Source organism: Hemiscyllium ocellatum, chromosome 32, assembly GCF_020745735.1.
Source record: "Hemiscyllium ocellatum isolate sHemOce1 chromosome 32, sHemOce1.pat.X.cur, whole genome shotgun sequence".
Taxonomy (NCBI): domain Eukaryota; kingdom Metazoa; phylum Chordata; class Chondrichthyes; order Orectolobiformes; family Hemiscylliidae; genus Hemiscyllium; species Hemiscyllium ocellatum.
Window position 1 is genome coordinate 12,536,822 of NC_083432.1, and position 24,573 is coordinate 12,561,394.

Here is a 24,573-nt window from a genome sequence, read left to right on the forward strand (position 1 = left end):
GGCATGGTGGCTCACAGCACCAGAGACCCAGGTTCAGTTCCTGCCTCAGGTGACTGACTGTTTGCACATTCCCCTTGTGTCTGTGTGGGTTTCCTCCCACAATCCAAAGATGAGAAGTGGCCGATGGAGTTTAATTGAGATAACTGCGAAGTGCTGCATTTTGGGAAAGCAAATCTTAGCAGGACTTATACACTTAATGGTAAAGTCCTAGGGAGTGTTGCTGAACAAAGCAACCTTGGAGTGCAGGTTCAGAGCTCCTTGAAAGTGGAGTCGCAGGTAGATAGGATAGTGAAAAAGGCGTTTGGTATGCTTTCCTTTATTGATCAGATTATTGAGTATCGGAGTTGGGAGGTCATGCTGCAGCTGTACAGGACATTGGTTAGGCCACTGTTGGAATATTGTGTGCAATTCTGGTCTCCTTACTATTGGAAAGATGTTGTGAAACTTAAAAGAGTTCAAAAAGGAATTACAAGGATGTTGCTAGGGTTGGAGGACTGGAGCTTTAGGGAGAAGCTGAACAGGCTTGGGCTGTTTTCCCTGGAGTGTCGGAGGCTGAGGGGTGACCTTATAGAGGTTTACAAAATTATGAGGGGCATGGATCGGGTAAATAGGCAAAGTCTTTTCCCTAGGGTTGGGGAGTCCAGAACTAGAGGGCATAGGTTTAGGGTGAGAGGGGAAAGATCTAAAAGAGACCTAAAGGGCAATGTTTTCACACAGAGGGGGTACGTGTATAGAATGAGCTGCCAGAGGAAGTGGTGGAGGCTGGTACAATTGCAACATTTAAGAGGCATTTGGATGGGTATATGAATAGGAAGGGTTTGGAGGGATATGGGCCGGGTGCTGGCAGGTGGGACTAGATTGGGTTGGGATATCTGGTCAGCATGGACGAGTTGAACCGAAGGGTCTGTTTCCATGCTGTACATCTCTATGACTCTATATGCTGGTTAGGTGAATTGACCATGCTAAATTGCCCATAGTGTTCAGTACATTAGTCAGGGGTAAATATAGGGTAGGGGAATAGGTCTGGGTGAGATTACTTTTCACTGGGTCAGTGTGGACTTATTGGGCCAAAGGACCTGTTTCCATATTGTAGGGAATCTAATTTCATTTACAAAGGGAAGCAAATAAAAGAAAGGTAACTAGAATATAGTTAGTTTAATGTCATTATTGAAAAAAAATGTTAGAGCCTATTACAAAAGATGTAATAAAAGACCATTTAGAAATAAATTGCATGATCAAACAAAGTCAATGAAGCTTCATGAAGGGAAATCAAGCCTGACAAATTTATTAGCATTATCTGAGGAGCTAACAAGGCAGATAGATAAAGGGAAAGCAGTAGAAAGCAGTATTTAGATTTTCAGAAGGCACATTAGATGAATTAAGAAGGTAAGTACCCATGGTACGCAGGTAGTATATTAGTGTGGATAGAGGATTGGCTAACTAATAGAAGACAGATTTGGGATAAAGAGGGCATTTTCAGATGGTAACCTGTAACTAGTGTAGTGCCACAGGGGTCAGTGCTGGAACAATAATTATTTACAATATATATCAATGACACTGATGTGGCAAGTGAATGTACTATAGTCAACTCAAAAATATATGGGAAAGCAAGTGTTGTTGATGATGCAAAGAGTCTGCAGAGGGACTTGGACAGGTAAAGCAAGTGCACAAAAACTTGGAAACAGATGAAATTCAATGTGGGGAAATGTGAGGTTTTGCACTTTGGCAGGAAGAATAGAGGAGCTGAATATTATTTAATTTGAGAAAGATTGCTGAAAGGTGTAGTACAGAGGGATTTGGAAGTCTCGTCATAATTTGCAAGTAAAGTGGGTAATAGGGAGAGCAAATAGAAAGTTGGCCTTTATTTTAAAGGGAATGAGAAATAGAAGCAGAGAGGCTTTGCTAAAGCTATTCAAGGCACACAATTGACCACAGCTGGAATACTGTGAACAGTTTTGGGCCTTTATCTAAGGAAAGATATATTGATATTGGAGGCAATCTATAGAAGGTTCATTAGGCTAATATCCAATTTGGAGGGACTGTCTTATGAAGATAGTATGATTAGATTGGGCCTGTTCTCAGTTAAATTTAGAAAAATGAGAAATTACTTTATTAAAACATACAAGATAAATAGGTAGATGTGAAGAGGTTCTTTTCCCTTGGGGAAGAGTCTCGGTCCTGAGGGTATAATTCCAGAATAAGGGGTCACGTATTTAAGACAGAGAGGAGGAGGGATTTCTTCTCTGAGAGAATTGTACATCGATGGAATTATTCATCATAGAATGCTGTAGAGAGTTTGTCATTAAGTATATTAAAAATGGAGATAGACAGATTTTCAATCGCTAAGGGATTCTAGGGTTACAGAGAAAAGACAGGAAAGTGGAATTGAGAATTATCACATCAGCCATGATCACATTGAATGGCAGAGTAGGTTTGTTGGGTAGAATGCTCTTATATCTTATGATTCTGAGGTAGTAAAAGGTACTAAATTAAAACATGTTCTTTCTTCCATAGAAATATAGATAATAGGAGCAGGAGTCGACCGTTCAGCTCCTCATGGCTGATCATAAACCTTGCTACCCTTTCTGACTGTCTTCCCATATCCCTTAATCCCTTTAGCCACAAGAGCTATGTCTACCTCCTTCTTAAAAAACACATGATAGTCTGGCATCAACCACTTTCTGTGGCAATGAATTCCACAGGGTCATCACATTGAGTCTTTCTCCATTTGGGCAGTAAAATGTCACTTCAGCCACTGCCTCAGAGTTTCCATCCAAATTGGTCTGCATTGCTGTAGCTTAAGGGAGAACTCAAACTCGCTCCCACTTTATCCAGGAAGACAAACATTGACTTACCAATGGTAAATTTGATCGCAGGAGTTACTGATTCCATTAGAAATATAAGTTGCAGTGATCAAGCCACTAAGGAAAGTTCAGGGATTGCTTGCGAAGGTGGAGATGCATGACTTAGGGGAGGTTCTCACAACCCTTGCCCACAGAGGGGAGAAATGGACATGAGAATAGAGACAAAAATGTGCAGGAAACATGAGATGTAGCTCTTGTGTGGTCCATACCTCTACGCAGGCTGAGGCTGATCTTTTGAGGAGAAAATTGCACAATCGCCTCCGGATTGTCACTTGACCCTTTGCTGCTGAGGGGCAAGTTCTTCTCAATTCGGAAATAACTCTGGGGATACTCGGTCGCATTCTCTGCGCAACCTTTCTGGATTAAATTCTCTTTGAGGTCACACCGTGAAGAGCTGCTCCCAAAGTCCTGAAATGAGTCAAAAAAAATCCTCTTTGTAAATAAAAATATAACTTATAACAGAGTCTGCAAAAGTAATGTTCATGATAAAGAACACTTGTGAACGAAGACAGGAATAGTACATCCTGCATTGTTGTTCTGAGATGGAAGCAGCTAATCAGACTCATCAAACCCCTTAGATGCTCTCAATGCCAGTTTAAAATAAGTGTTTCTATTTATACCACTAATAATTCCAGTTTAGAATGGGCACATTCATTCAGAGACCTTCAAAATACGGGGCGATTACTCATAATCCTCACAGAGTGACAATCACCCTCAAAAGCATGTTACAATTTTATAAGTTGAAAGGCACTCCAAATATGACTGAGATTGAGCATCATTAAAAATATCCCTTTACAATGGGAACGATTATGAATATCCCTTTACCATTTCCTCAGGTGAGTAAAGGTAATGGATTGGACATTGGTTCACTGGACAGTCTTTATGCCGGATCATGGCTTGCAATTCCCCGGTATTGTTTTATTTTCATCATTTAGCATAACTGTCAGCATCAACCTTTAGTACAGATGTGTGTAATAGGTTTATAAATTCCCTACCATTCCCTTTGTCCCAATGGTTACTAAGCTGAGCTATACCTTTTCAAGGAACTGTGTCATGATCCTAGGTCTACTAGGAGGATCAGATCAAAGTTGGTGGAAAATATCTGATGAACGAGTGTGACAGCACTTAGATAAATTGTTTAAAACAGTCAACTGTACTGTGGTGAATAATTGTTAAATACAGGATCCCCAAAACCAGATCAGTTTCTATTTTAGTAACTGTCATTGCCTGTTCGGTTCATTGAGCAGTAAATTTTTTTAATGTCCAATATATTGGCTTGCCAAAATTTCTGAGATAATTTTACACTCTGTTGAGATAAACAACCAACTCCAAAATCTATAACATGTCAAACCACCTCAATAATTCTTAGCATGACATTTCTAATTCCTTTATTGGTTTGTGATGCATTGTCTCTGCAGTATAAATATATCTTTACAGGATTACACTTCAGTCTGCTCTTTGTAAAACTCAGTTTGTTGGCTGGGGACATTGCTATCTTGGCAGATTCATTACAAGATTGACCAGTGGACAGTTTCACTATAAAAGTTCAATATGTATTATTGGCAAGAACATTCTAGCTGTAGGCTAGACTGTGATGATTGCTGACCACATCTTGATGACTTCCTCATCAACATATTGAAATGTCACTCTTGAAGTGATACCACAATAAGTTCAGATGATGGTAGTATTGGAGACCCCATATTCCATGTCTTGGGATGGAAATGGGATTATATGGATACGTATGGTAGATAGAAAACGTTTCTCTGTGATTCAGGGTGGAAGCCACATGGCATAAGCCTAGGAGCTAATCAGTTGAGGTGCTGAAGCATGGTCAATCATCACATGTCCTGCATTACGGCCTCACTCCTTTGTTGTCCACTGCTTCAGCATTATCCTCCGAGGAAGAGTGATGAATCAGTTCTTCCTCCTCATTCAGATCCAGGCCTCCTGGCTGAGTCATGGAGTCCAGGTTGCTAGGATACGTGCTATATTTTCGATGATGTCAAGCTTCTTCAGGGTTATTGAAGTTGAACTCATCCAGGGAAGTGGAGAGACTTGCATCATGCTCCTGGCTTGTGGTTTGCTGGGCATAAAGAAGCTTTGGGAAGCCAGGAAATGAGCCTTTTACTATAGAGTTCACAACCACCAATAAACTTCAGTCTTGCAACATTCATATGACTGGTCGAGTTCAATTTGATTTGATTTAAATTATTTTGTTATGACATGGGGTAAACCTCTCCTGCTAATTTAAACCACCAACACTGAAAAGATTTATTCCGTGCGGTAAACTGAAAATTCGAGAGGCCAAGAACTAGTTAAAGTAAAAAGTAACAATTTTATTTCTTAAAGTATAACAGAGAATAATTTAACTAACAACTATTTACAACTCCTTCCTCTAACCTATCTTTTACTTTCCCTTCCAGAATACTAATCCGATAAAACCCCGATTAAGATTTACCAAAATTCAAAATTCAAAACCAGCCAGCTGTTGAATCCTCTCTTGGTATATTCCTCTGTAGATTTTCTTCTTAGGGATTTCTGTTTCACAGGTCATGATTTATAAAGGTACCTTTAAGAGAGCTATTTTTGGGCAGTCTGTACATGCTGGTAGCTTGGTAGTTCTCTCTCAACTGTTCAGGTTTTCCGGTCTTATACTCCCAAAGCATCAGATTGTGTCATTGGCTCTTAAGATTGTCAATATACTAAATCCAAACTTGTTTGGAGTTTGGTATTTTGGTGCATAATTTAAACTGATCGACCAAATTTGAATTTGTTTTGTCATCTTCAGGCAACCCGGCTAATCTAGCTGTTGACCAAATGTTACATTGTTACCTTATTCAGAACACTTGGTGTTGTGTCAGGTAGTTCTGCTAGCTTTTAACTCTCTTACAGTACCCCTTACATCTTCATAACAATTTACATTGAAAAATGTTCGTTAGTGTCGCCAATCTTCAGCGCCATCTTAAAACACAGAAAAATAGCCCAAAACATAGAATATAAAATCAGAAAAATAAAGAAATAAAGAAAAAGTGTTCAACTTTATAGGTCTTCTTGTTAAGTGCTCAGCCATGGGCTATGGGCCTGGTGACCCTTAGTCACGCCACCGCTGGAATGAAAGTTGCCGGTCTTCAGCGCCATCTCACCTCCACCAATGCCTTTGCCATTATGAGTCCTCAATGAACCTCACCAATGCAGATATCTCCAATGCCACTAGGTACCGCAGCAGCTTAAACTTGACTCTACTGCTGCCATGAGTCCACTTCAGGTCAACTGCACTGATGCAACCACTGCAGATGTCACTGGGTCTTGTACTGAGCCAAAACCTACTTCCGCCACAGCAGTAATGTGTCGGCACTAGGACTGCCTTGTTAATGCAGAAGCCACAGGGAACCCAAACACACCTCTGACACTGTCACCACGAGTTCGCACAGGGCTCACTAGCTGCAACCAGTGCTGTTGCTGCAACCGAGCTCTTCAACAAGAGGTAAATAATATAAAAGAGAAAGAAAAAACAAAAAAAGAAAGAAACGAAAAGAAAAGCAGTTGTAGCAAATGAGCCCAGGGCTCAGAAGGCCTACTCCAGCACCAGTTGTTCCCCTTAGTGATGTCCTAGAATATTGATGCGTACAACTCAATATTAATGTCATTGAATATCAAAAGCAAGTGGTTCATCACTCTCCTGAAGGAAGGAAATTCCTGACGTTTATTTATTACACATTTTACTTGCCACTGCGTTAAATTTCCAAGGGTAGTATTTGACCCTGAAAATAAAGCATGTGCCTATTTTATATGCATATAATACTACAAATTATACAAATTACTTGACTCTACATTGCCAATGTAAAGCAAACAAGTTTATAACACAGAAAACAAAGAACTGAAAAAAGGCCGCATATTAAGCTGAAATTTATCATGTCTCAAAAACACAAATAAATCATTTCCTGAATTACCTTCCTGTACTGCTGAATAAAATTAAATTTGAAATGTTAAGACAATATCGGACATGTCGTCTGTTCTAAGTAAATGTGGGGAACTGAAGGACCGGTCTTTAGCTGCAATTCAAAGAAACTCTCCCAATGAAATCTGCATAATTTGGACTGAAAATTGCAGGTGATGGTGCTTTCATTACTTCCTGCCTTTGTCCTTGTGAGTGCTAGAAATTGTATATTTGGGAACACAGTTGAGTGTGTTTCATTCTGGTGAAGCACGCAGCCTGCAGCTAGGGATTGGGTTTAGCTCAGTTGGTTGGATGGTTTGTGATATACAGGGATAGTAATGATATAAGTTCAATTCCTGCACTGGCTGAGGTTATCTTCTAGATCCCACCTTCTCAACCTCCTGAGTGTAGCGTAGTGACCCTCAGATTAAACCACCACTGGTTGCTTCTACTAATGATGTGGGGGTGCTGATGTTGGATTGGAGTGCACAAAGTTAAAAATCACACAACAGGTTAGAGGAAGCTTGTATTTCCAAATAAACCTGTTGGACTATAACCTAGTATTGTGTGATTTTTAGCTTCCATGAATGAAAACACAGTCTTATGTTCTACTAAGACGACAGTTACTTTAAACACTGAAACCTTGCTGGTGTAGGGATGGAGCGTTTCGGCTATTTAAAATTGGGAAGGACCAAAAAGTTCAGAAAACAACATTGTTTTGTTTTTCTACTAGTGAGAATATAATCTAAGGCAAATAACCTAATTACTGTTAGTATGATTTGAGGTGACTGTTACTAATTACTGTTAATATGATTTGAAGTTGAAGTATTGCCCATTGCGTTATGAAGTGTAATTCATGCACAACTCAAAGTGTTGTATCATTGCTGCCTGCTAGGCCATCATGAAGTATATGGGTGAGGATGGGTTATGTTAAGGCCACGAAGAAGATCATTGACACTGCATGACACATTGAAGCACAGTTGAGGCTTTGAACAATAAAGGAACTAAGGGTTACAGTGAGAAGGCGGGTAAGTTGAGCTGAGTCCATGAGAAGATCAGCTAGGATCTTAGCGAATAGCAGAGCAGGCTCGAAGGGCCCAATGGCCTCCTCCTGCTCTTAGTTTTTATGTTCTAACTTCAAATACTGATGATCTTGCTTTGCACATCTCTTGGGCAGTGTAACCTGTTTGCCTTGCTCTGTCTAAAACCCTTTAATCTCTATGTCCTTGTTTACGATGATCTGCCTGTTCTGCTTCCAAAACAAATCTTTTCACTGTGCCTAGGTACATGTGACTACAATAAATCAAATCAAATTCTTCTTTACATTTACACTGAATCACCCAACCCAATTCGAGTTGAAATCATGCAGAACCACTAAAAGTTCACGAGATCATTTTTCTTTCATTTTATTCTATCATGAGTTAGAAGCATTCTGGTTGGGCCAGCATGTAGCACTCATCCCTAGTCACCTTCAACAAGGTAGTGCTGAGTTACCTTCTTGACCTGGTGCAGTCATCTGGTGTGGACACACCCACTGTGCTATTACGAAGGCAGTTAAAGTTCCGGGATTTTGATACAGTGAGCGTGGAGGCAAAGCAATATATTTCCAAGTCAGGATAGTCTATGACTTGAAGGGGAACTTGCAAGTGGTGCTGTCCCCATGAATTTGGTACTCTTGTCCTTCTGCGTATTTGGAAGAGGTTGTCAAAAGAGCTATGGTGAGTTCTGCAGTAGATGTTATAGAATGGACAAATATCAGCCATTGTACATTGGTGGTGAAGGCAGTGAGTGCTGAAGGTGGTGGATGGGGTATTGATCAAGCAGGCTGCTTTGTTCTGAATGGTTTCAAACTTCTTGTGGATTGGAAAGATATTATTAAGCTAGAGAGGGTTCGGAAGAGATTTGCAAGGATGTGGCTGGTTATGGAAGGCTTGAGTAATAAAGAAAGGATAGAGTTTTTCTCATTGAAGTGTAGGAAGCTGAGAGGTTGGGGGCACAGTTACAATGTTTAAAAGCTACTTAGATAAGTCTGAATAGGAAAGATTTGAAGGGATACGGGCCGGAGCAGCCAGGTGGGACTAGTTTAGTTTGGAGTTATGTTCAACATGGACTAGGTGGATCAAAGGGTCCATTTCTGTGCTGCATGACTCTATGACTCTATAGTGGAACTGCACCAATCCAGGCAAGTGGAGAGTATTGCATTACACTTCCGACCTATGTTTTGTGAACAGACTTTAGGGAGTCAGGATTGCAGGATTCTTAACCTCTGACCTGCTGTTGTAGCTGTACAATACTTGTATGGCTGACCCAGTTTAATTTCTGGGTCCACAGTAACACCAAGGATGATGATGGTGATTCAGCAACAGTACCTGCATTCCTCCCTCTTACCTCTTGTGAACACCAGGCACAATATGGTTCAATTTGTAAACATTCTGCACACGTTGCTGCTCCTCTTGATACACAGAGATTATCACCTAAGAAAAAGATAACAACAATTACTGAAAAAGTGTACACCTATATATAATATGAACTTAGAACCCCTACAGTGTGGAAACAGGCCCTTCAGCCCAACAAGTCCACACTAACCCTCCGAAGAGTAAACTACCCAGATCCAATTCCTTATTTCTCTACATTTTCCCTGACTAATGCACCTAACACTATGGGCAATTTAGCACGGCCAATCCACCTAACCTGCGCATCTTTGGATTGTGGGAGGAAACCAGAGCACCTGGAGAAAACCCACGCAGACACAGGGAGAATGTGCAAACTCTACACAGACAGTCGCCCAAGGTTGGGATTGAAGCCAGGTCTCTGGTGCTGTGAGGCAGCAGTGCTAATCACCGAGCCCCCCCAAACGCTGAAAGAGAATGGGTTCTAAGGATGTGGATAAGCCATGAATCTCATAAAGTTAGTGTGTTGGTACATCAAGTGATTACGAAGGACTACTTTTGCTCACTGTAAGTGAAATGGAATATAAAATTAGTGATAAAAACAGAAATTGCTGAAGAAACTCAGCAAGTCTGGCAGCATCTGTGGAGAGCTAGAGAAGAGTAAATGCTTCAAGTCCAATATGACAATTGTTCAGATTTAAGAGAAGCATCCTCACTGCCCAGCATATCTTCTACCCTACCATTATCATTCAGCCAGAGGAACAACCCTGGTTCAGTGGAGACTACAGGAGGGAATGTCAAGAGCAACAACAGGCAAACATAAAAATGAGGTTTCAACCTGTTGAAGATACCAAATGGGACTAGCTGCAAACCAAACTGCAAAATCTGTCTAACAGATCAGCTCTGCAATTCTGCCACCTCAGTCATGAATGCTGGTGGACAATTAAATGACTCACTGGAGGAATAGGCTCTACAAATACCCTCATCCTCAATAACAGAGCCATAGTCATGGAGTCATGGAGATGTACAACACAGAACCAGATCCATGGTCCAACTCGTCCATACTGACCAGATATCCTAAATTAATCTAGTCCCATTGCTGCCCCATTCCCCTTCAGTTGAAGCAAAATGCTCAGAGATCTAGTGTAGTTTTACCTCCTTCATCCTTATTCAGGGCCCTGGAGAGAGAGAGAGAGAACGATCACTCATGTGCACAGAGACATGAGTTCACGGTCTTCTCTGGAAGAGTAGTTTCTCAATGAAGTATATAGTCACTTTACAGGAGCAGCATCCAGATAAGGCAACATACATATTAATTGGGTGATCGTTACAGTCAACAAATATCAATAGCAGAGACCAAGCCCATTACTGTTATACAGTGAATGTTCTTAACCTTGTTAACTGGATTTATACAATGGATACTTTTCCCCTTGTTAGCTGACCTTGCGTACTGAATGCTTCCAATATTGTTAAACGGTTTTACAGTGACTGCTTTTCCATCTTGTTAACCCATTACCCATGTCTCCAGCACCCCATTGTTAACTGTAAGTTCTTATCTGATCTGAGTCATGCTCAGCTGAACCTCTTGTTTCACACAACTCAGAACTCTTTCCCTGCCTGCTTATTCCCTATACTTAAAAGGACTTTCTGAACCAGTGTTTTAACAAACCAAAATTTTTAATCATCAAAAACTTGCCGCATGGCACAATTTACATTGAAACTTTCCTTTTTCTACCCAAGTATTAGTAAAACCTTAATTTCAGTATTTCTCTTTTTTTGCATCCTCTCACTGAAATTACACTGATAAAAAGAAAAAAACCCTCGCAGCTCACCATTTGCTCAGCACTTAGCCCATATCTCTCTAAACCCTTCTTATTCATGTACCCAGCAGGATACCTTTTAAATGTTATAATTGTACCAGCCACCACCGGTTCCTCTGGCTGCTCATTCCATCCATGCACCACCCTTTGCATGAAAAGGTTGCCTCTTAGGTCCCTTTTAATCTTTCTCCTCTCCCCCAAACCATGGAAAAGACCTTCTCTATTTACCCTATCAATGCCCCACATGATTTTGTAAACCTCTATAAGGTCATCCTTCAGCCTCTAATGCTCCAGGGAAAACAGCTCTGATCTCTTGCCTCTTCCTATAGTCAAACCCTCCAACCCTGGCAATATCTTTGTAAATTTTTTCTGACTCTTTCAAGCTTCACAACTTCCTTCCTAAAGGAAGGAATTGCACACAATATTCCAAACGTGGCCGAACCAATGTGCTGTATAGCCACAACATGATCTCCCAACACCTATATTCAATGCTCTGACCAATAAAGGAAAACATATCAAATGTCTTCTTCACTATATTATCTACCTGAGACTCTACTTTCAAGGAACTATGAACCTCCACTTCAACGCTTTTTGTTCAGCAACACTCCCCAGGACTTTACCAATAAGTTTATAAGTCCTGCCCTGATTTACCTTTCCGAAATGCAGCATCTCGCATTTACCTAAATTAAACTCCATCTGCCACTCCTGGCCCATTGGCCCATCTGACCAAGATCCTATTGTATTCTGAGGTAAACTGCTTTGCTGTTCACTACACCTCTAATTTTGAGGTCATCTGCAAACTTACTAACTATACCCCCAATGATCACATTCAAAGCATTTATATTAATGACAAAAAGCAGTGGACCTAGCATCGATCCTTGCGGCACACCACTGGTCACAGACCTCCAGTCTGAAAAGCAACCCTCCACCACCAGCCTCTCTCTGATAGGGGAGTATACATTACTGTACATAATAAGGCTGAAGCAGTTGCGGCAATCTTCAGCTAGAAGTGTCAAATGAATGATCCATATTGGCCTCCTCCAATGGTCCTTACAATTACAGTATGAGTCCTCAGCCAACTTGATTCACTTTTATGCTCTAAACTTCAACTCTCCTGCACCTTGGATGCTGCCTGACCCTCTATGCTTTTCCAGTGCCACACATTTTGACTCCGATACTCCAGCATCTGTAGTCCTCACTTTCTCTCACTCCATGTGATATCAAGATATGGTTGGAGACACTGGATGCTGCAAAGATGATGGGCCCTAATAACATTGTGAGAATAGTATTGAAGACTTCCGCTCCGGAACATAACACAAATTAGCCAAGCTGTTTAAGTATATTTACTTAATAATGTGGAAAATTGCCCAAGTATGCCCTATATGCAAAAAGCAGAACAAATCCGACCCAACAAGTTACTATCCGTTCAGTCTACTCTCGATCGTTAGTAAAGTGATGGAAGGTGTCATCAACAGTGCTATCAAGCAGCACCTGCTCAGCAATAACCTGCTCAGTGACACCCAGTTTGGTTCCACCAGGGTCACTCAGCTCCTGATCTCATTATAGCCTTAGCTCAAACATGGACAAAAGAGCTGAATTCTAGAGGGGATGTGAGAGTCTCAGCTCTTGTTACAAGGGCTGCATTAAACCGAACGTGGCATCAAGAAACCGTAGCAAAACTGGAATCTCTGCAGGTTGGAGTCAGACCTGGCTCATATTTAAAAACATTAGAATTTAGAAGAATAAGAGCTTAGCTCTTTGAAACTTACAGGCTTCTTAAAGGGTAAATGCTGAGAGGACGTTTCCCCTCATGGAGAGTCGAAGACTAAAGGGCTTAGCCTCAGAACAAAAAGGGCACCAATTTATTATAAGGAAGAATTTCTTCTCTTAGAGAGCTGTGAGTCTTTTGAACTCCTTGCTACAAAGAGCTGCGGGGCAAAATTCTTGTGTATATTTAATGCTGAGATAAATTCTTGATCAGTTGGGAATCAAGGGTAATGAAGAAAGGGCAGGAATGTGCATGTAAGGAGTATTGGGTGAGCCTTGACTCTACTCAATTCTGGAGAAAGCTCAGGAGGTCAAAAGGCATGTATTAATTTTTCAGATCAAGTGAGCTTTCTTCAAAACAGATTGAGGCTGTTAAAAGATTGGTTGATATGCTGAAGATGGGTGGCAAAAAAGGTGAAGATAGAGCCTTGAGAAAGAAAAATAGTTGGGCGGACAAAGGAAATGGCAAAGGTCAGCCTGAGAGAATCAATAGCTGCTAATGGGGACTATTAGTGGCTGACAATGGGTTGGCTGTGATAGCATTCAATGTTGTTTTGTATTCATGGTGGCACAGTAGTTGAGTGGTTAGCACTATTGCCTCACAGCACCAGGGACCCAGGTTTGATTTCCACCTCAGGTGACTGTCTGTGTGGAGTTTGCACTTTTTCTCTCAGCGTTTGTGTGGGTTTCCTCACATAATCCAAAGATGTGGTTAGCACTGCTGCCTCACAGTGCCTGAGACCTGGGTTCAGTTCCTCAGCCGACTGACTGTGTGGAGCTTGCACATTCTCCCCGTGTCTGCGTGGGTTTCCTCCGGGTGCTCCGGTTTCCTCCCACAGCCCTATGTGCAGGTCCGGTGAATTGGCTGAGCCAAATTGTTAGGTAACCCCATAGTGTTAGGAGAAGGGGTAAATGTAGGAGAATGGGGTCTGGGTGGGTTGTGCTTTGTTGGGTCAGTGTGGACTTATTGGGCCGAAGGACTTGTTTCCACACTGTAATTAATCTAATCTAATGTGCTAGCCAGTTGAATTGGCCAAGGTAGGATTTGTCCTGCTTTTGGTGGACAGAACATACATTGTCAGGTAGATGCCAGTGTTGTAACTGTATTGGAACAGCTCGGCTCAGAGTGGCAAGTTCTGGAGCACACGTCTTTTGATTAGACTTACAGTGTGGAAACAGGCCCTTCGGCCCAACAAGTCCACACCGACCCGCCGAAGCGCAACCCACCCATACCCCTACATTTACCCCTTACTAACACTACGGGCAATTTAGCATGGCCAATTCACCTGACCCGCACATCTTTGGACTGTGGGAGGAAACCGGAGCACCCGGAGGAAACCCACGCAGACACGGGGAGAATGTGCAAACTCCACACAGTCAGTCGCCTGAGTACTGAGTCTTCAGTACTATTGCCGGAATGTTATCAGGCCCCGCTGCCTTTGCAATATCCAGTGCCTTCAGCGGTTTCATGATATCACATGGAGTGAATAGAATTGGCTGAAAACTGGTATCTGTGATGCTGGGGACCACTGGAGGAGCCTGAGATGGATTATCCACTCGGCACTTCTAACTGAAGATGGTTGTGCCTTATCTGTTGCACTGATGTGCTGGGCTCCTCCATCATTGAGGATGGGGATATTTATGGAGCTTCTTCCTCCAGTGAGTTGTTTAATTGTCCACCACCATTTATGACTGGATCTGGAAGGACTGAAGAGCTTAGATCTGATCTGTTGGTTGCGGAATCGCTTAGCTCTGTCTATCACTTGCTGTTTATGCCATGCTGCTCCTGGCTTGCCCTCTGACACTGTCCTACATTGAACCAGGTTGATGCCCTGGCTTGATGATAATGGTTAAATGGGGTATATGCCAGGCCATGAGGTTGCAGATTATGCTGGAGTATAGTTCTGCTGCTGTTAATGGCCCACAGTGCCTCATGAATGCCCAGTCTTGAACTGCTAGATCAGTTTGAAGTCTGTCCCATTTAGCAAGGTGATAGTGCCACACAACACGATGGAGGTCATTCTCAGTGTGAAGGAGGGACTTCATCTCCACAAGGACAGTGAGGTGGTTGCTTTTACCTATACTGCCATGGACAGATGCCAGCAGATTAGTAAGGATGAGGTCAAGTACGTTTTCTCCTCTTTAGGTTCCTTCACCACCTGCCCCTGACCCAGTCTAGCATGGGATATCATAGCAATTACGGAAACATGGCTCAGGGATGGGCAGGACTGGCAGCTTAGTGTTCCAGGAAACAAATGCTACAGGAAGGATAGAAAGGGAGGCAAGAGAGAAGGGAGGAGTGGCATTTTTGATAAGGGATAGCATTACAGCTGTGCTGAGGGAAGATATTCCTGTAATTTCATCCAGGGAAGTTATTTGGGTGGAACTAAGAAATAAGAAAGGGATGATCACCTTATTGGGATTGTATTTTGAGTGCGATCAGCAGCGGAGGTAAGACGAACCTGGAAGATTGCAGCTAAGGTAAAGCAGTTTGTTTAAAATTACTTATCGGTAGCGGACAGCGGTGTTTTCCCTTTCACAGAAGGAGCGGGAGCAGCGGGGAAAGTGATGAGGACCAGAGGGGCAGCGGGAAGGAAAGCAGTGACCATGTATATCAGCAAGGCGGCTAAACCCGAGTCAACTGTAGAGTCTCCCTCCCGCCCTCCTCCTCTAACCTAGTTAATAAGGTAAGGTTCATTCTAAACTTCCTCTATTGAATATAAGTTTGTTATTGATTTTATAGCAACTTGAACTAAGCTTTCTACTTTAGTTCTGAGTGTGTGTTCAGATAAGTCGGGTATGGATGTTAGGGCAGTTGCTCGCTACTCCTGCAGAATGTGGCAGGTGGGATTCATGGCACATGTCTCCGCTGGCTACATCTGCAGGAAGTGCACCCAACTCCGGCTCCTTGAAAACTGTGTTAGGGAATTGGAGCTGGAGCTGGATGAACTACAGATCATTTGGGAGGCTGAGGGGATAATTGAGAGGAGTTACCGGGAGTTGGTCACTCCTAAGGCTCAGGACAAGGATAAATGGGTTACAGTTAGGGGGAGGAAAGGGGAGAGTCAGACAGTGCAGAGATCCCCTGTGGACATTCCCCTCAGCAATAAGCATACCGTTTTGGATACTGCTGGGGGGGGGGATGACCTACCAGAGGAAAGCCATAGCAGTCAGTTCTCTGGCACTGAACCTGACACTGTGGCAAAGAAGGGAAGGGGGCAGAATTGGAAAGTACTTGTGGTAGGGGACTCGATACTTAGGGGAATCGACAGGAGACTTTGTGGTCAGGATCGGGATTCCCGGAAGGTATGTTGCTTCCCTGGTGCCAGGGTCTGGGATGTCTCCGATCGGCTGTATAAGGTTCTAAAAGGGGAGGGCGAACAGCCAGAAATCTTGTTACATATTGGCACTAATGATATAGCCAGGAAAAGGATCGAAGATATAAAAAGTGATTTCAGGGAGTTAGGATGCAAGTTGCAAAGCTGGACGACCAGGGAGGTGTTCTCTAGTTTACTACCGGTGCCACGAGATAGTAAGGCGAGGAACAGGGAGCGGGCACAGCTAATACGTGGCTGCGCAGCTGGTGTAGGAGGGAGGGCTTCAGAATTGGGATGCCTTCTGGGGAAGGTGGGATCTGTTCAAGAAGAATGGGTTGCATCTGAACTGGAAGGGGACCAATGTCCTGGGTGGAAGGTTTGCTCGAGTAGTTCGAGAGGGTTTAAACTAATATGGCAGGGGTGTGGGAACCTGAGCTGTATACCGGAGGTGAGAGTTGATGAAAATGAGGCAATAGCAAGAAGTAGACCAGCTAGTGGGAAGGATTTTCCTGGCAAGGAACCAAGGAATCAGTTAAAGTGTGTTTGCTTTAACGCAAGGAGTATAAGGAATAAAAGTGATGAACTTAGAGCATGGATCAGTACCTGGTGCTATGATATTGTGGCCATAACAGATACATGGGTTTCTCAGGGGCAGGAATGGTTGCTGGATGTTCCATGGTTTAGAGCATTTAAAAAAAATAGGGAGGGGGGCAAAAGAGGAGGGGGTGTAGCACTACTAATCAGAGAGGGTATCACAGCTACAGACGCTTCCATTGTCGAGGAAGATCTGCCTACCGAGTCAGTAGGGGTGGAAATTAGGAACAGCAAGGGAGCAGTCACCTCTTTAGGGATTTACTACAGGCCCCCCCAATAGCAGCAGGGAGAGGAAAGAAAGCATAGGTTGGCAGATTTTGGAAAAGTGTGGAAGTAGTAGGGTTGTTGCAATGGGTGTCTTTAACTTTCCCAATACTGATTGGAACCTCCTTCGAGGAGAAGACTTGAATGGAGCTGTTTTTGAAAGGTGTGTTCAGGAAGATTTCCTAACTCAGTACGTTGACAGGCCAACGAGGGCAGAGGCCATTCTAGACTTGGTGCTCAGAAATGAGCCGGGGCAGGTATCAGATCTTGTGGTGGGAGAGCATTTTGGTGATAGTGACCACAACTGCCTCACATTCTGCATAGCTATGGAGAAGGAGAGAATTAGGCAAAATGGGAGGATATTTAATTGGGGAAGAGGAAACTACGATGCGATTAGACATGAGTTATGAAGCATGGATTGGGAGCAATTGTTCCATGGTGAAGGCACTATAGACATGTGGAGACTGTTTAAGGAACAGTTGTTGCAAGTGATGAATAAATATGTCCCTCTGAGACAGGCAAGAAGTGGTAAGATAAAGGAACCTTGGATGACGAGAGCGGTAGAGCTTCTTGTCAAAAGGAAGAAAGTAGCTTACATAAGGTGGAGGAACCTACTGCGAATCCTCTTGCAAGGATGCCTTCCTTGAAGAAGCTCTCTTCCTCCCGATTCCTGAAGAAGGGCTCATGCCTGAAACGTCAACTCTCCTGCTCCTTGGATGCTGCCTGACCTGCTGCGCTTTTCTAGCAACACATTTTCAGCTCTGATCTCCTGCATCTGCAGACCTCACTTTCTCCTGGAGGAAGCTAGGGTCAAGCTCAGCTCTACCGGATTACCGGCAGGCGAGGAAGGAGCTTAAAAATGGTCTGAGGAGAGCCAGGAGGGGGCATGAGAAAAGCTTGGCAGAATGGATTAGGGAGAACACAAAGGCATTTTACACTTATGTGAGGAATAAGAGAATGGTCAAAAAAAGAGTAGGGCCGATCAGGAATAGCATAGGGAATTTGTGTGGAGTCTGAGGATGTAGGGGAAGCCCTAAATGAGTTTTTTGCTTCTGTCTTTGCAAAAGAAACAAACTTTGTAGTGAATGAAACCTTTGAAGAGCAGGTGTGTATGCTGAAATGGACAGAGATAGAGGTAGCTGATGTGCTGAAAATTTTGTCAAACATTAAGATTGACAAGTCGCCAGGCCGGGACCAGATTTGTCCTCGGCTGCTTTGGGAAACGAGAAATGTAATGGCTTCGCCACTTGCAAAGCTCTTTTCATCCTCCCTCTCAACTGGAGTCGTACTTGAGGACTGGAGAGAGGCAAATGTAACTCCTCTCTTCAAGAAAGGAAATAGGGAAATCCCTAGCAATTACAGACCAGTGAGTCTCACGTCTGTCATCTGCAAGGTGACGAAAGGATTCTGAGGGATAGGATTTATGACCATCTGGAAGAACATGGCTTGATTAAATGCAGTCAGCACGGCTTTTTGAGGGGCAGGTCATGCCTCACAAACCTTATCGAGTTCTTTGAGGATGTGACTAGAAAGGTTGATGAGGGTCAAGCTGTGGATGTGGTGTATATGGACTTCAGCAAGGCATTTGATAAGGTTCCCCATGGTAGGCTCATTCAGAAGGTCAGGAGGAATGGGTTTCAGGGGAACATAGCTGTTTGGTTACAGAATTAGCTGGCCAACAGAAGAGAGCGAGTGGTAGTAGAAGGAAAATATTCTACCTGGAAGTCTGTGGTGAGTGGTGTTCCACAGGGCTCTGTCCTTGGGCCTCTATTGTTTGTAATTTTTATTAATGACTTGGATGAGGGGATTAAAGGATAGGTCGGCACGTTTGCAGATGACACAAAGGTTGGAAGTGTCGTTGACAGTATAGAGGGCTGTTGCAGGCTGCAGCGGGACATTGACAGGATGCAGAGATGGGCTGAGAGGTGGCAGATGGAGTTCAACCTGGATAAATGTGAGGTGATGCATTTTGGAAGGTTGAATTTGAAAGCTGAGTACAGGATTAAGGATAGGATTCTTGGTGGTGTGGAGGAACAGAGGGATCTTGGGGTGCAGGGACATAGATCCCTTAAAATGGCCACCCAAGTGGACAGGGTTGTTAAGAAAGCATACGGTGGTTTGGCTTTCATTAACAGGGGGATTGAGTTTAAGAGAAGTGAGATCTTGTTGCAGCTCTATAAAACTTTGGTTAGACCGCACTTGGAATACTGCGTCCAGTTCTGGTCGCCCTATTGTAAGAAAGATGTGGATGCTTTGGAGAGGGTTCAGAGGAGTTTTACCAGGATGCTGCCTGGACTAGAGGGCTTATCTTATGAGGAGAGGTTGACTGAGCTCAGACTTTTTTCATTGGAGAAAAGAAGGAGAAGAGGGGACCTAATTGAGGTATACAAGATAATGAGAGGCATAGATAGAGTCGATAGCCAGAGACTATTTTCCAGGGCAGAAATGACCAACACGGGGGGTCATAGTTTTAAGCTGGTTGGAGGAAAGTACAGAGGGAATGTCAGAGGCGGGTTCTTTACACAGAGAGTTGTGAGAGCATGGAATGTGTTGCCAGCAGCAGTTGTGGAGGCAGGGTCATTGGGGACATTTAAGAGACTCCTGGACATGCATATGGTCACAGAAATTTGAGGATGCATACATGAGGATCGGTAGTCGGCACAACATCGTGGGCTGAAGGGCGTATTCTGTGCTGTACTGTTCTATGTTCTATGTATTATAGACCACTCCAATAGTCAGAGGGAAATTGAGAAACAAACTTGCAAGGATATCTCAGCTATCTGTAAGAATAATAGGGTAGTTATGGTAGGGGATTTTAACTTTCTAAACATAGACTGGGACTGCCATAGTGTTAAAGGTTTAGATGGAGAGGAATTTGTTCAGTGTGTACAAGACAATTTTCTGATTCAGTATGTGGATGTACCTACGAGAGTAGGTGCAAAACTAGACCTACTCTTGGGAAATAAGGCAGGGCAGGTGACTGAGGTGTCAGTGGGGAAGCACTTTGGGGCCAGCGACCATAATTCTATTCGTTTTAAAATAGTGATGGAAAAGGATAGACCAGATCTAAAAGTTGAAGTTCTAAATTGGAGAAAGGCCAATTATGACGGTATTAGGCAAGAACTTTCTAAAGCTGATTGGGGACTGATGTTCGCAGGTAAAGGAACAACTGGAAAATGGAAAGCCTTCAGAAATAATAAGAATCCAGAGAAAGTATACTCCTGTCATGGTGAAAGGGAAGGCTGGTAGGTATAGGAAATGCTGGAATCTAAAGAAATTGACGGTTTGGTTAAGAAAAAGGAGGAAGCATATGTCAGGTAGTGAATCCCTAGAAGAGTATAAAGAAAGTAGGAGTGTACTTAAGAGGGAAATCAGGAGGTCAAAACGGGGACATGAGATAGCTCTGGCAAATAGAATTAAGGAGAATCCAAAGGGTTTTTAAAAATATATTAAGGACAAAAGGGTGACTATGGAGAGAATAGGGCCCCTCAAAGATCAGCAAGGCGGCCTTTGTGTGGAGCCACAGAAAATGGGGGAGATACTAAATGAATATTTTGCATCAGTATTTACTGTGGAAAAGGATATGGAAGATATAGGCTGTAGGGAAATAGATGGTGACATCTTGCAAAATGTCCAGATTATAGAGGAGGAAGTGCTGGATGTCTTGAAACAGTTAAAAGTGGATAAATCCCCAGGACCTGATCAGGAGTACCTGAGAACTCTGTGGGAAGCTAGAGAAGTGATTGCTGGGCCTCTTGCTGCGATATTTGTATCATCGATAGTTACAGGTGAGGTGCTGGAAGACTGGAGGTTGGCAAACGTGGTGCCACTGTTTAAGAAGGGCGGTAAAGACAAGCCAGGGAACTATAGACCGGTGAGCCTGACCTCAGTGGTGGGCAAGTTGTTGGAAGGAATCATGAGGGACAGAATGTACATGTATTTGGAAAGGCAAGGACTGATTCGGGATAGTCTACATGGCTTTGTGCATGGGAAATCATGTCTCACAAACTTGATTGAGTTTTTTGAAGAAGTAACAAAGACGATTGATGAGGGCAGAGCAGTAGCTGTGATATATATGGACTTCAGTAAGGCGTTCAACAAGGTTCCCCATGGGAGACAGATTAGCAAGGTTAGATCTCATGGAATACAGGGAGAACTAGCCATTGGATACAGAACTGGCTCAAAGGTAGAAGACAGAGGGTAGTGGTGGAGGGTTGTTTTTCAGACTGGAGGCCTGTGCCCAGTGGAGTGCCACAAGGAGCGGTGCTGAGCCCTCTACTTTTTGTCATTTACATAAATGATTTGGATGCGAGCATAAGAGGTACAATTAGTAAGTTTGCAGATGACACAAAAATTGGAGGTGTAGTGGACAGCCTCAGATTATCTCCGATTACAACAGGATCTGGACTAGATGGCCAATGGGCTGAGAAGTGGTTGATGGAGTTTAATTCAGATAAATGCAAAGTGCTGCATTTTGGGAAAGCAAATCTTAGCAGGACTTATACACTTAATGGTAAGGTCCTAGGGAGTGTTGCAGAACAAAGAGACCTTGGAGTGCAGATTCATAGCTCTTTGAAAGTGGAGTCGCGGGTAGATAGGATAGTGAAGGCGGCATTTGGTATGCTTTCCTTTATTGGTCAGAGTATTGAATAGAGGAGTTGGGAGGTCATGTTGCGACTTTACAGGACATTGGTTAGGCCACTGTTAGAATATTGCGTGCAATTCTGGTCTCCTTCCTATCGGAAAGATGTTGTGAAACTTGAAGGGGTTCAGAAAAGATTTACAAGGATGTTGCCAGGGTTGGAGGATCTGAGCTACAGGGAGAGGCTGAACAGGCTGGGGCTGTTTTCCCTGGAGCGTCGGAGGCTGAGGGGTGACCTTGAGAGGTTTACAAAATTACGAGGGGCATGGATAGGATAAATAGACAAAGTCTTTTCCCTGGGGTCGGGGAGTCCAGAACTAGAGGGCATAGTTTTAGGGTGAGAGGAGAAAGATATAAAAGGGACCTAAGAGGCAATGTTTTCATGCAGAGGGTGGTGCATGTATGGAATGAGCTGCCAGAGAATGTGGTGGAGGCTGGTACAATTGCAACATTTAAGAGGCATTTGGATGGGTATATGAATAGGAAGGGTTTGGAGGGAGGTATCATATCTTCTATAGCTGCAAAGAAACTATAATGGTAGAGGAATCACCAAGGTGTCTATCTTGATAGACAGCAGAGATTACCACTCATCTGATGATGGGGTGTTTGGGGGCGGGGTGGTGTGGCAGGATGCATGTGGGATTTGTAAACCACCAGTGTCAAAATAAACAGCAAAATGCCCAAGGCACAGAATGATCCTTGAGTTCCAAATGCAGTATCCAGCAAATCCCAGCTCTGAAACCGTGGAATTAGTGACAGGGAAAAGCACTTTGCAAAACCAGGAACCACATGGACCGGGGGAAAAGCCAGAACAAGTGGAGACCATTTGATTTCTCCAACTCACTGCATGTGGCCAATATCATCCCTACAGTATTCCTCGAGTTACCAGAGATATCCAGAAAGAGATATCTCTTCTGGGAGCAGCACAGCTGACTGCATTGATTTGATTTTCAATCATATATGTTTATTTTTTAAAAAATGTGTTTAAAGGGAGAGTGCATGAATCACTAGGTGATAAACTTCAGCAAAGCCAATGCTGATTTGCAGTCACTGCTGGAGTGTAGAAGACCATTCCTCAGCGCTGAAAGGCACTGCTCACATGGTTCTGGATTAGTGGTGCTGGCAGAGCACAGCAGTTCAGGCAGCATCCAAGGAGCAGCGAAAAAGTCACATGGTGTCCATTGGAGAGTCTTTGATCAGGTCAGGAGGAATTAATTCCTGTTTCTCAGCCCATTTTGTCCGCTGCAGGGACCCATCTTCACCATCTTCTAAGTTAAGGAGGTATTAGGCAGCCATTTCTTTGTATACACACAATCTACAAAAATCCACCAGTCTGGTCAACCAAAGTGTGCATCCCAACATTATAGAATGAGTAACTGGCTACTTTCCAATTGCTCCTCTCACAGCTAATGAAGTCAGGGTAATAGTGATGATGACAAGAACCTTATTATTGCAGCTAGAAGATCCTGCTGGCTGAAGGTCCTGGAAATGTGGAAATTAGAGGTGAAATTGCTGATCCAAGAAAACATCGAGGATGTTAAAAGGATTACAAAAATAGGAGAATGGTGAAACAGTGGATCTATTGAGGTGATGGGAAGCAATCATCGAGAGGTTTTTCATAAAAAGAAAGAACAAAGAAATTACAGCAGAGGAACAGGCCTTTAGGCCCTCTAAGCCTGCACCAATCCAGATCCTCTATTTAAGCCTGTCACCTATTATCTAAGGGTTGGGATTCCTTTGCTTCCTGCCCATTCATGTATCTGTCTAGATGCATCTTAAGTGATGCTATCGTGCCCGTCCCTATCAGCTCCGCTAGCAATGCATTCCAGGCTTCCACCACCCTCTACATAAAGAACTTTCCACACATATCTCCCCTAAACTTTTCCAGTCTCACTTTGAACTTGTGACCCCTGGTAATTGAGCCCCCACTTTAGGAAAAAGCTTCTTGCTATCTACCCTGTCTTTACTGCTCATGATTTTTTTAGACCCCAATCAGGACCTTCCCTTAAACTCTGTCTTTCTAATGAAAATAATCCTAATCTATTCAACCTCTCTTCATAGCTAGCACCGTTCATACCAGGCAAAATACTGGTGAACCACCTCTGCACTCTCTCCAAAGCATCCACATCCTCTTGGTAATGTGGTGACCAGAACTGTATGCAGTGTTGCAAATGTGGTCGAACCAAAGTCCTATACAACTGTAACATGATCTGCCAACTCTTGTACTCAATACCCCATCCAATGAAGGAAAGCATGTCATATGCCTTCTTGACCACTTTACTGACCTGCATTGACACCTTCAGGGAACAATGGACCTGAACATCCAGATCTCTCAGTACATCAATTTTCCCTAGGACTTTTCCATTTATTGTATAGCTCGTTCTGGGATTGGATTTTCCAAAATGCATCACCTCGTATTTTCCTGCATTGAACTCCATCTGCCATTTCTCTGCCCATCTCTCCAATCTACCTATATTCTGCTGTATTCTCTGACAGACTCCTTCACTATCTGCTATTCCACCAATCTTGGTGTCATCTGCAAACTTACTAATTAGGCAACCGATACCTTTCTCCAAATCATTTATATATAAATCACAAACAACAGTGCTCCCAGCACGGATCCCTGTGGAACATCATTGTTCACAGGTCACCATTTTAATAAACTCCCTTCCACTACTACTCTCTGTCTCCTGTTGCTCAGTCAGTTCTCTATCCGGCTAGCTAGAAGACTCTGGACCCCATACAACTTCACTTTCTCCATCAGCCTACCATGGGGAACCTTATCAAATGCCTTATTAAAGTCCACGTATACGATGATCTACAGCCCTTCGCCCATCAATCAACTTTGTCACCTCCTCAAAGAATTCTGTTAAGTTTGTAAGACATGACCTTCCCTGCACAAAACCATGCTGCCCATTACTGATAAGCCCATTTTCTTCCAAATGGGAATAGATCCTATCCCTCAATATCTTCTCCAG

At 43.2% G+C, this 24,573-nt stretch overlaps 1 protein-coding gene across 1 annotated transcript in view; it reads right to left on the reverse strand.

Annotated features, from left to right (window-relative positions):
* LOC132830920 (integrin beta-3-like) overlaps positions 1–24,573 on the reverse strand; it is a 94,875-nt gene that overhangs the window by 57,606 nt on the left and 12,696 nt on the right. The window contains exons 2-3 of the mRNA XM_060848870.1: positions 9,190–9,275; positions 3,074–3,272 (exon numbers count right to left, since the gene is read on the reverse strand). Coding sequence (XP_060704853.1) covers positions 3,074–3,272; positions 9,190–9,275 — 285 coding nt within the window. The remainder of the gene's footprint in view (positions 1–3,073; positions 3,273–9,189; positions 9,276–24,573) is intronic.